At 39.4% G+C, this 12522-nt stretch overlaps 1 protein-coding gene across 1 annotated transcript in view; it reads left to right on the top strand.

Moving 5' to 3' along the window:
* BRINP1 (BMP/retinoic acid inducible neural specific 1) overlaps window positions 1–12522 on the top strand; it is a 177793-nt gene that overhangs the window by 111070 nt on the left and 54201 nt on the right. Inside the window, exons 4-5 of the mRNA XM_069474599.1 lie at window positions 1247–1416; window positions 4323–4428. Coding sequence (XP_069330700.1) covers window positions 1247–1416; window positions 4323–4428 — 276 coding nt within the window. The remainder of the gene's footprint in view (window positions 1–1246; window positions 1417–4322; window positions 4429–12522) is intronic.

Genomic DNA, 12522 nt, shown 5'->3' with positions numbered 1-12522 from the left:
CAGAAAGCACCCATCCTTTTTGTTCTCTAAATATCCTTTTGTACTGAATTGACTAGCTGTAAGGATAAATATCATACAATTGATAATTTGCAATAATCAAATAATGTCAGCTAACACTTCCCACAGTGCTCAGTAGGTGCCAGGCAGGGTTCAAGTACTTTATGTAATTGACTAATCTAAAGCTATGACAACCCTACGAGGTAAGTGCAGTCGGTATCCCCGTTTTACACATGAAGAAACTGAGGCATAGAGAGGTTGACACAGGGAGCGCAGGTCAAAGCGGTCTAGCTCAGAGTCTGTGCCTGCAACTACTACTCCAGGCATTTCTGAAGGCTACAACGAACCAGACACTGTACTGAAGACTTTACTACACATATCAACTAATTTATTCTTTTTAGTAATTCAATGGATTAGGCGCTCGTTTTCTCTTAATTTTGCTAATGAATAAACTGAGGAACAGAGAAGGTAAGAAATTGCCCTCATTCACAAGGCTGGCAGCGAGTGGAGCCAGGAGTATGACAATCAGGTCTATTCAGTGGGCATTTCTTCAGCTTTGTTTCTGCAGTTCTGGTGAAACATTTCATTACTCAAAGTAAAAGTCATCTTAGCTTAGTAGTTTTAGTAATCTATGTATGCATTTCTAAAAACAAAACATTATGGAGGAAAAGGAATAAATTTATAACTATATCTCTATAACCACATCTATCATTTTTCCGTTCTTCTGTCCAAATATCTACCTGTTTATCTGTCTGTCTATCTATTCATCCACCCATCCATCTAGAAATGAGTGGGGGGAGGAGGAAAAGGAAGTGGGGAAGAAATGTGGGAAGAGCAGAGGAAAGCGTAGGGCAGAGGAAAAGGAAGAACTGAATGATGATGAGCAAACAGAGGAGGAGGAGAGAAGAATGAGAAAGGAGTATCTATGCCAAAGTCGTCATTTTACAAGACGAGGCTGAACTTTCTCAGAAGAGGGGAAGTGGGTTGTGTTGTCAGACGATGCTAGTGGAACATAAAGTGGGTTTGTAGGGGCTGGACTCAGTTGCTGAGGGTTTTTAATGACCCTCGTCATGATGGAGCTCCGTGTTTGTAGCCACCTTCGGACAGTTTTATTTCATTTGATTTTCAGAAGCAGAAGGAAATTTGGGCAAAATTAGTTGGAGGAGATTCAAGCCTGCTTTCAGGATCCAGGCCCCAGTGCCCGGCCTCCCACACCAGGCTCTCTTATCACCGTTTCTTTTCCATGCAGGGGAGGAGGCTTTGACCATGTATATGGACAAAAGTCGCCTGGACAGGAAGTCAGGGAACGCCACTCAAAGTGTGGAAGCTCTGCACCAGCTGGCATCGTCCTACTTTGTCGACCGTGATGGCACCATGAGGAGGCTGCATGAGATCCAGATATCAACTGGAGCAATCAAGGTACAGCTCGGGGGTGGATTGGGGTGGCAGGTTCTCAGTTTGGTTGTGCGCTGCAGTACAGACCTTCGGAGAGCGGAAGGTCGTAGACAATTCCTGGCTTCATACTCATGTAGCTCACAGTGCCCTCTGCCAACCACTCTGACTGATGTTGTCACATGCCTGGTAACATCACCAGCACTGGTATTAGGATGGCCACATGTACTGACTTACCGGAGCACCCTGGCTACGGTCGTGGCAAAATTATCAGCAGTCCTCTCATTCGCTCTTATAGTTGTCCTGTAAGGTTAATGATCACACCCCCTTTCTGGGTGAAAAAACTGAGGCTACAAAGGGGTAAATGATTTCCTTGAGTCTCAGGGCTAGCAAGAGTCAGATTACGGATGCCCAGCTCAGCGATATTTTAAACACCTGTGTTTTTAATTCCTTCCTCCCCACCTCCCATTTTACAGATGAGAAAACTGAGGTCTCATGTTGAAAGCCTTTTTCTCAGGGTTACACAGAGAAAGGGTTAGAGAATACCTTAACAAGGACTAGAACTCTGCTCTCTAGACCAAAGGTCAGCAAACGTTTTCTGTAAAGGGCCAGATGATTCATATTTTGCAGGCCTTATGGCCTGTGTTGCTACCACTCGATTCTGCTGTTGTAGCCTAAAAGCAGCCATAGGCAATATGCAAACAAAAGGGCATGGCTGTGTTCCAGTAAAACTTTATTTACCAAAGCAGGCACTCTGGTGTTTGCTGATCCACGCTTGTCTACACAAGCATGGCTCAATAGAACCTGCCACGGTGATGGAAATGCCCTACATCTGTGCTGGCCAAGACAGTAGCCACTAGTCACGTGGGGTTATTGAGCACTTGAAATGTGGCTACCAGGGAGCTAAATTTGTAAGTTTATTTAATTTCGGTTAATTTACAGTTAAATAGTCCCATTGAATAAAGCAGCTCTGGACTTTGCAATTCAATGCCTTAGGGCACAGGAACTTTGAAAAGATTCCATTTTAAAAGAACAGGGGAGGACATTCTTGATAGAAAAGGTTCCTTCTTCTGAGGGTTTCAGCACAGATTTTTCCATCTCAAATTTTCTTAAACCAGAGTAGGCCTGCATTTTTCTTCTCAGTCTTCACCCTGATTTCTTCTGAATAAAATGAGGACTTAGCCTTCTGTGAAGACCTTCTGCGATATCTGGAGGGCAAAGGGGTGGGGGTAACATTGGGAGAGACTCAGACAGATGAGTCAGAAATTGACCAAGGAGAGAGAAGAGTATGGGAGGGAGAGAGTTACTGAGAAGGGAAGTGGTAAGGAGAGAAATAAATCAAATCGACAAACAAAGGGCCAGTTGATCCAAGGAGAATCGCCGATATTGGGGGGATTATGTTGTTAGGGAAGGCAGCGCAGAGAGATGGGTCTTTATGAAGCCATCGGAGGCAGAGTGCCGCGAAGGCCTGGTTTTCATTATCGCCAAATGGTTCTCTCCTCCCTGGACGGGATGCGGAATTGAGATATTGAAGGTCTGTCAGAAGATAATCCTCTTTTGTGCATCCTGGAAGTGCAATCTGCCTCTGTAGGAGGAATTTCTCAAAGAAATTGCACAGAGCCCGCTCAAGAAACTGTTCTCACGGCAGGCACTGTCTTCCACACTCAATTTGGCCCCAGGGTTTTTCCTGCCATTTGTGCCACTACGGTAAGACCCAGCGGGCTGGACCTTGTCTCACTACTGGGTTTGTTACAGGCCAGCACCGACCCAGGCGGAGCTTTGCTCACTGCCCCTCGTCCCCACTGTGGGCACCTGTCGCAAAATAAATCGGTAGTTCATTTCTCACTCAATAATAACCATAATATTATTCTGTATATAAAAATAAATTATTTGTAAAATAAAACCAAACCTAATTATTATCCATTTATTTCCTGTGCCCTAAGTGCTACACACTTCAAAAATTTGATCTCTTTACCTGTTGAGGTGGCTAAGAACATGACGAACATTTTATAGATGGGGAAGTTGAGGCTTAGAAAGGGAAAGTTACTGCTCTAAGGTTTCACAGCAGGAAAAGGACAGAGGAGGTGGGTGTGGCTGTTTCTCAAGTCGTCATTCCCTCAATGGATTCTGTGTGTTTATAGGTGGGTGCAAACATCAAAACAACCCTTCATAATGGGAAGCAAAGGCTAAAGAAATGAAGGGGCTTCTTTTCATACTAAACCATTCTTATCTCAAGGTTATCTTTTGAATAACTGTTCCCCTATTATCCACCAACCCAGGTCTTCTAAGAGGATGTTTTAGAAATACGCAGCCATAGGATTGGGGTGTTGTCTCTTGTGGTGGTACTGATTACATTTATCGCTGAAACTTCTTTTAGAAAATGCAGATAATTTTATTGTCCTTGTCTAACAATAGTGCATATGTGCTCATTACAATTTATAGAGATGTTTTGTTCATTACTGAACACATGCCATGTGCTGGGTATTTAGAACCATCATATCTGGTCTCACAACCTCCCTGGAAGAGATTTACTAGCTTTGGTTTGCAGAAGCTTAGAGAAATTAAATGACTTCTTTAGATCACACAGTAAATAAATGGCCCGGCCCGGATTTAACACTGACTTTTCTGGTTCCAAAGCCCATGCTTTTGAAATATACTGTCTCAACTGATTAGTTCTTACATTACTTACAGCAGCCTTGTGAAATGAGAACCGGGGATAGAACCCAGGCATCCCGTCTGGGTGCTTGGCCACCATGCTAGTCTACTCAGTGACAGCCAAACACGATCCCAGACACAGAACAGGTGCTCAGGAAGCGGCCATTGACTGGGACTAGAAGAGTTTTTTTGCTGGTTTTGCTCTGCTGGGGACATTCTGGTTCTATCCTAGACAAGGACATCTGTCTCACACTTGTCCCATTTGATGTCCACTCCAGGTCACAGAGACACGCACTGGGCCTCTGGGCTGTAACAGCTACGACAATCTGGACTCTGTGAGTTCCGTCCTTCTGCAAAGCACGGAGAGCAAACTGCACCTTCAAGGTAGGAAGCCCGTGATAAAGGGGGGGCCAAGTCAGGGGAAGCAGCACGGATGTGATGTGGGGAGGAGAGGATCAGGAGGGATGGTATAAAAAGAGAATGAGGAAGATGAGGCATAGAAAATCCTGTGAAAACTACAAATATGGAAATACGACAGTTAAGATATGAGATATATATATATATATAATTTTAACATACACAGGACATTAAAATCATGATCACTCATTAGTTCTCAGATAGAAAGGAAATATGAGCTTTATCTGATTATTCTGAAGAAAATGTCTAAATGGTATTATTTATAGATGCCCCAGACCTAATATATATTAAAGTTTCATATCATATCATCTGAATTTTCTGCATTATTGCTTTTGATTTTCAATTTGTTTTGGCAGGTGTTATTTAAATACCCTCAAATATGGGACATTTTATAGAATTTTTGATTCTCTGTAATTTTTCTTCTCCCTTATTTGCTAATCATTCATAGTCTTAAAGATAAACATCCACACATCCACACACACACACACACACACACACACACACACTTTCACAGAGGTTACAAATGACAATGCTCAATGCTGGCTGGGGTGTAGAGAGAAAGGTATCTTCCGACATGTCTAGTAAGAATACAACCATTATAGGGATTAATTTGTGGATATTTATAAATATTTGCATTTGTTTAATGTCTGTTATATGTCAAGTTCATGTTAGATGCTCCATAATGTATGGCTGGGCCATTAACTTAAAGAAAATATACCCTATAAGATAGTAATTTCACTCTATTAATTCACATAAAGAGGAGAGGAGATTGCAGGGAAAAAAATTGACAAGGCTTTAGGTATATATAGTACTATTCTAAAAATATAATTTATAATATCTGAAAAATTAAGATCTCAAATTCCCACGAGAAGACTAAGTGAATTATGTTGCATCTATACAACATAGTGTTAAGCTGATACTGAAATGTTTATAAAGAATTTCCAAGAATATATGAAAATGATTTGATATGTTAATAAATGGAAATTTTCTGATGGAATGTATGGCATGATCTTAACAATATAAAAAGATTAATCAAACTAATACAGCAAGAAAATATGCCAAAATGTTCAAAGAGCTTACCTCTGGATGATTAGGTTATAGATGATTTATTTTAGGCTCCTAGTTTCTTGTCTAACTTTTCTACAATGATCATGTATTAACTTTACGGTCAGAAAAAAATGACATGCTTTAACTTTGAACAGACTTAAAATGTGACTTCTAGAAAGGTATATGGTGAAGGTGATTCTGAATGTCAGTGGGAGGAAGTTGGGCTGAGATTGGCAGGTGGAGCTAAGCAGGGCCTAATATGACTTTTATATTCTGGTTCCTTGGCAACTCTTTGATTCATGCTCCTGTTATAGAAGGTGATTAGAAAATGGTGCATGGAGGGCTTGGTAGTGTCACTTGGGAGCAGTGAATGAAAATCCCTCAGGGAAATTCAGGTCAAGAAAGCAGTTTACTGTTAAAAGCAAAACACAACACACCAAAATCTCAAATACATGGGGAATGATGCTACCCCCTTTAGTAGAGAAAAGAGTAGACAGAAGGGTTTGCTAATGCCTGTTAAATAAGTAGGTAAGAAAGACAGATCTTCCTTGGGTGTGCCAGGACTTCCAATGTCTGAGTTCATGTAATACCTACAGCGCCCTGTGAAGTGAGAGCCGGGATTAGAATCCGGGCAGTTGGCTCCAGTCTGTGTTTGATTACCCTGCTGTGCATGTTGAGGGTGGAAAGACCTGTGAGCTATAACTGGAATATACTTAGAAGGAATTAATGAGATGTTACCACCAAGGAACTTATTGAGATCTTAGGGTCATTGAGAGGCTGATTTACCCTGAAGCCAATGAAGCTTGAGGTCCAGGGATCCGGCACCTTCCAAGTCCCCTCCTTTTCTCGTTCTAAAGACACAATTACTTTCATATCTAATTTTGAATTTGTTTTCCCAAAGAACAACTACTTTTATCTGGTGATATGATAGTTTCACAGGTATACACACATGTCAAACTAATCAGATTATACATTTCAAATATTACAGTTCATTTTATGTTAATCACACATCAATAAATCTGTTAAAATTTAAATAACTGGAATAAATTATATTCAAATGATTAAAAAAAAAAAAACAACTACTGTATAAGACTTCTGTTCTCCCAAGCCCAGATATGCTATTGGTTATATTATTAGAGGTATGCTATTCATGAAAAGGAGGTGGTAACCCTGTCCTTCTGTAGAAGGGTCAGAGCACACCTGGAGGATTGGGTCTAGACCTGAGCATCACACTACAAGAGGGACATTGAGAAACTGCAGTGTGTCTGGAGGAGCAAGTCCTAGGATAAATACTAAAAGAAGGTTAATTTGGAGCAAAAAGGACTTATCTTCAGATACCTAAAGGGCTGTCTTCCAGGAAAGAGAATCAATTTCATTAATATGGATAAAATGGGCCAAGCACAATCTAGTGAAAGGGCGAAAATTACAAAGATCCCAGCTTTGAAATAAGTATAAAGCAGCTCTTTCTAATGAACATTTATTCCCAAACCTGGAATGACCTGCTGAAGGGTGTAGTGACTTCCTATTATCAGACAATAGTAAGTATATGATGTTTGGTAGAAATGTTATAGAGACTATTTAAGCAGCATTCATTTAAGTTGGGTGATTAAAGTAGGTGATTTTAAGTTCTTCCCAATTCTGATTCTAGGATTTTATGAAAATGATGAATCATTAAATCTTTTATTGAGACTACATGCCAAAGCCCACACTAGACCCTGGGCACGTAACCACGAATCAGTTCAATTCAACAGACTTTTTTTAAGGACTCATGTTGATAATGAGCTAGGCAAAAAAAATAAAGTAGTGAACAAGGCAGGCATGATTTTTTTCCTCAAGGAAATGTACACTCTATTGGAGAAGATGAGCTTGAAACAAACAATAAGTGTAATGAATTTTAATGAAGAAAATTATGAGGGTTATGCGGTGTCAGATAGAATGGGGTCTTAACCTACTAGGGAGTTGGGAAAGTTTTCTGTAAATAAGATCCATAGGACGAGACCTGAGGGACAAATAGGAGGGCAGGGTTTGGATATAAAGGCAGACAGAAGAATCTTTATCAAGGGGCATTTGAGGAAATGAAAAAAGTCTTATGAGATTAAAGCAGAGACATCAATAGTGAGAAAGACAAGTTAATCCTTCAAATCCTAGATGGTCTCTGCAGCACATCAATGAGTTGAACATTAATTTGAGAGCAATGGATACCACGGAAATGTTTTTAAAAAGGAAGTAGCGTGAAGAGCCTGATGTTTTGGAAGATGGCTCTGGCTCTTGTGTGGGCAATTAATTAAAGAAGGGTAGACTGGAGGGTGGTGACACTTGTGGGCTCCTGCAGAACTCAAGATGGAATGTCACCGATTCAGACCATGGAGGTACCAGTGGGGGTGGAAAGAAATAGACCAATTCTACAGTTACTTAGGAGGTATTCTGACCAGGATTTCGCAAAAAGACCATGAATAATTTAGATAATTGTGTGAATGGGATTTGAATATAAGACAGAAAAGATAGATAGGCAAATACCTACTATTCAAGGTAATACATAACCTAATAGAGATAATAAAAGTAATACATAGCATTATAGGGATGCAGAAAAGGGAGTGATTCATTCTGTTTGTTCAGGTGGAGGAGTCATAGGCACAAGCAAAAGATATCTGAGGAAGAATAATGTTCTCCTGGTAGAAGGTAGAACAAACGAGCTTCTTATATAAGACAGCAGAATATATCATGACTTTGGGGTAGGCCTATATTTATTCAGTAGGATACAAAAAGTACTAAATATGTAAAGAAGATGACTTGTAAATTGGACTACATTAGAATTTAGCTATGTCAAAATATACTATTAATAGAATAAAAATGCAGGCCACAGAGTGGAGGAAAATATTTGTAATACATGTGCCTGACAGAAAACTCCTATGTAGACTATATATATTTTTAAATCCTAAAATCAATAAGAAAAAGCCAATCTGTTAAGAAAAGAAAATGGATAAAAGACATAAACAGGCACTTCACAAACAAGAGTATCAAAATGGCAAATACACACTTTAAAAAGTGCTCAACTTTTCTAGTCTGCAGAAAAATGTAAATTAAAACCACAATTTAATGTCATAACATAGCAATCAGCATGGCTTAAATGAAAAAGACTGTCAGTATCAAGGAGTGACAATCTGAGGCAGTTGGAACTTACACACATGCTTATAGGAGTGCAAATTAGTATCATCACTTTGGAGAACTCTTGGCAATATCTACAAAAAACTACATATGCCCTGGCCCTATGACCCATCACTTCTAATTCCTAGGTTTATGCCCAACAGAATTGTGCCCTAGGTTCATCAAAAGACATGAATGTTCACAGCAGCTTTATTAAAAATAACCCTAACCTGGAAACAACCCATATGTCCATCAATAAGAAAAGTGGTAAATAAATTATTATGCATTCATATGATAAGCTACCATACAGAGAGGAGAAAGAATATCTACTGTTTCATGCAACAATGTGGGAGAATCTCACAAATATAACACTGAGAGAAGCCAGACACTAGATAGTACATCCCGTATGACTCCATTCCTAGGCAACTCAAAAACAGTAAAAACAAATACATGTTTTTAGAAGTCCAGAGAGCATCAACCTTCGGGGAGAGAAATGGGCCGGCGACTGAAGGGAGATAAAAGAGATTTCTGGTGGCATTATTCTGTTTCTTAATCTGGGTGGTAGCACACAGGTATGTTTGCTTTGTGAAAATTTATAGAGCTGTACAGCCATTATTTGTATGTATGCATTTCTGTATATACAACATGTATCTATTAGAGTTTTATTTAATATGTGTTTCATTTTGACATCGTCTGCAAAGACAGAACATGAATAAAACACAGAGCCGTGGAAAAGTGGGAGGTGGCCCAGCCCAGCTAGAGGACAGGCTACATGGACTAAGGGTAGAGGAATCAGAAATAACAGTAGATATTGTTCATTCAGTGCTTCCCTATGTGCCAGGGACTGTACTAATTTATTTTTGTTAGATTAATGTTAGTTTTTTTATATATGTTTTTATTTTTAACTTATTTTTATTATATAATTGCATTATTCTATTTTTAATCCTCAGTGTGATTCCTATGAGGAAGGTGTAAATAACTCTCATTTTTGCAAGTAAGGATACTGGGTCTTAGAGAGGTTACTTAATAAGAGGTTGAGCTGGGATTTTAACTCAGACAGCCTTCCTTCAAGCTCCTCCTCCTTGAAAGGGTGTTCTATATTCCTCTATTCCTCTTCTCATTCTTTTGATTGAGACCGGGAGGGGAGATTCTTCAGAGGTTTATTTTGGTAGATTGAGAACAATATGAATGGCACTCTAATGACCTTCGTCTTGTGAAGGTGTTTCATAAAATGTTCATCAAAACAAGGCAAAGGTAGAGTGGAATAAAAAAAGGAAGGAAGAGGATTGGAAAGGAAATGAGAAAGGAAAGATCATGAAAATGATCAGAGGCTATTAGTAGTCATAGCAGCAACAGCTGAACTAGTAGTAATAACACTAATGGAATAATGATAACTTCTTATTTTTATACTTCTCTTTCCAAGAAGCCCATTGAGTGTTTTACCGACATTGTCATGTAATTTAATCTAGTATCCATATGGTGAAATATACAGACAGCAAAACTCTGCCTCAGTAGCTCGCTGATGTGGAAAGGGACGCAGAGAGACTGTTTTGCTGAAATCTATGGGTGATCCAGAAATTCATTCTTTCATGCACTCACTCATTTATTTATTTAGCAATATTTATTGAGCATGAACTCTATGTCAGACCTTTTTTTTTTTTTTTATTAAGCTAGAAATACAGCCGTGAATAAGCTAACTCAATCATTTTGGAGCTTATAATTAGTGTGTGGGGAGCACACAATAAACAAATAAACAAAGACATACATTTTCTTTCCAATCAGAGAGAGAGTTTCCAATCAATGAGGAAACAGGTCATCTAGAAACTTGGAAAAGACTTAAGACTCTGAATGCAATGAGAAACTATTGCAAATTTGGGCAGAGAAGTAACTTGAGCTGACTTAGATTTTAAATAGATCACTATGGCTCTTGAGTAGGAAAGATTACAGAGGGCAAGAACAGTTGTTACAAGGATCCCAGTTAGGAGGCTGTCGTGTTTATCCAGGTGAGAGAAAATAGTTGCATAGATGATAGGAGCGAGGAAGGTGGTAAGAGGTGATTGAGTTTATGGATATATTTTTAAGGTACTGCTGACATTATTTGGTAATGGACTGGAAAGTGTTTGTCAGAGAGAGAGAAGGCAAGGATGATCCCAAGGTATTGCCTGAGCAACTGCAAGGTTGTAATTGTCACGTATTGATATAGGGAGACTGTGGGAGGGGCATGAGGAATTGGGTTTGAACCTAGTTGGAATTGAACCTAAGTTCGACATGTCTTTAGATATCCAGGTGGAGATGTTAAGTGACCATTTGAAAGGTCAGAGGAGAGAACTGAAAAATATAGATTAGGATAGATGTGCTATTTAATGGTGTGAGATTAGACAAGATTACCTTGGGGGAGAGTGTAGGCAGAGAAAAGAAGGAATCCAGTTACTGAGCCATGGAGAAATGCATATTAAAAGTTTGGGAATGATAGAACGGTGATGAGAAACCAGAAAAGGAAACTATGGAGAGGCTGGGGAGGTAGCAAGAGAGCCAAGAGGGGGTAGTATCTGGGAAGTCAGATAAAGAATGTTTCTGCAAACAAAGACAGTGGTAAGTGTGTCAAATGACGCTGAGAGAATAAATAAGATGAGGACTGAGAACTGCACATTGGGTTCAGCAACACGCAAGTCATTGGTAACCTTGACAAGGATGTTTCAGTGGAATTATGGGGGTGAAATCCTGTGAAAATTAAATTCAAGAGCAAACTCCACAGAGGAGTATTACAGTAAATGGCACAATAGCATAAGGTGATATGGAGTCAAGTGATTTTTTTTTTCTTCTTTAACGTAGAAGCAACAAAACTTTTGTATGATGTTGAGAATTATTCTGCAGAGAGGGAAAATTTTATGCTGCAAATAAAGGAAGGGTGATTTTTGGATCAAAGTGGAGCAGGCAAAAATGAATAGAATCTTTTCGTATCACTCGAATTATTGGCCTTCCATAGGAGCATCTGTTCCTAGTGAAGAGAGGGAAACTAGAATGTGTGTGGCCAGAGGAGGGTACAGATTGTACATGTGGTAATGGGGGCATTTTCTTGAACTTTGCTTTTTAATTACCTCTCATAGATTTTAAGTTGTGTGATTTTTTTCAGATTTTAATATCTCTGAAATTAGAATGCTTCTTATAATTGATGGTGTGTCTTTGTTTAATTGGCAGGGTATTATTTTCTTAGTATACATAAAACAGTGGTATGTCTGACAGTGATTGGCATCTTAGATTCAATGGCATATGGTATTTTTCTAGTGAAATATGAATGAGGTCATTAGCCCATTCCAAATTTCCAAAAGAGAAAGACGGATGGGAGGAGGATACGGATTGTTACAAGATGGAAGGCTAGACCAGGGAGGAGAGATGGGATCAAAGGCTGCTAACTTGAGGCATCATCTACCTCTTCCTGAACTTCCAACGGGGCCACCTGAGACGTGTGCTTTGAGAGATTCCTGTAAATCCACACATTCAAATGGTCCATTCATTTCTTGGTCTCCAATCATTCCTCCTCCTCCCTGTCCTCTCTCTTCCTTCTTGCCCCCTCTTCTTCTTCCTCTTTGACTCTTCATATTTTTTTTTTTCCGTGTCTTTGCTTGAAATCTCAGCTCCTTCCAGACGACGCTCTATCTCCTATCAATCACACACCCAGACTCCCTTCATGCATTGAATGGCATCCCCTCCCTCTTTTCTTTTCTTTTTTTCTTTTTTAAGAAGAACATTCTTGTATCAGTACCATAAAAATAAGAGTTCATAAAGACAAAGCCAGCGCTAACGTGACTAATGTGAATACTAACAGTATTAATACGGAGCATGACATTGGCCGGAATGTATTACCAGCAT

The sequence above is a fragment of the Eulemur rufifrons genome, chromosome 7, assembly GCF_041146395.1.
Source record: "Eulemur rufifrons isolate Redbay chromosome 7, OSU_ERuf_1, whole genome shotgun sequence".
Lineage (NCBI taxonomy): Eukaryota > Metazoa > Chordata > Mammalia > Primates > Lemuridae > Eulemur > Eulemur rufifrons.
This window is presented reverse-complemented; position numbering and strand designations above follow the sequence as displayed.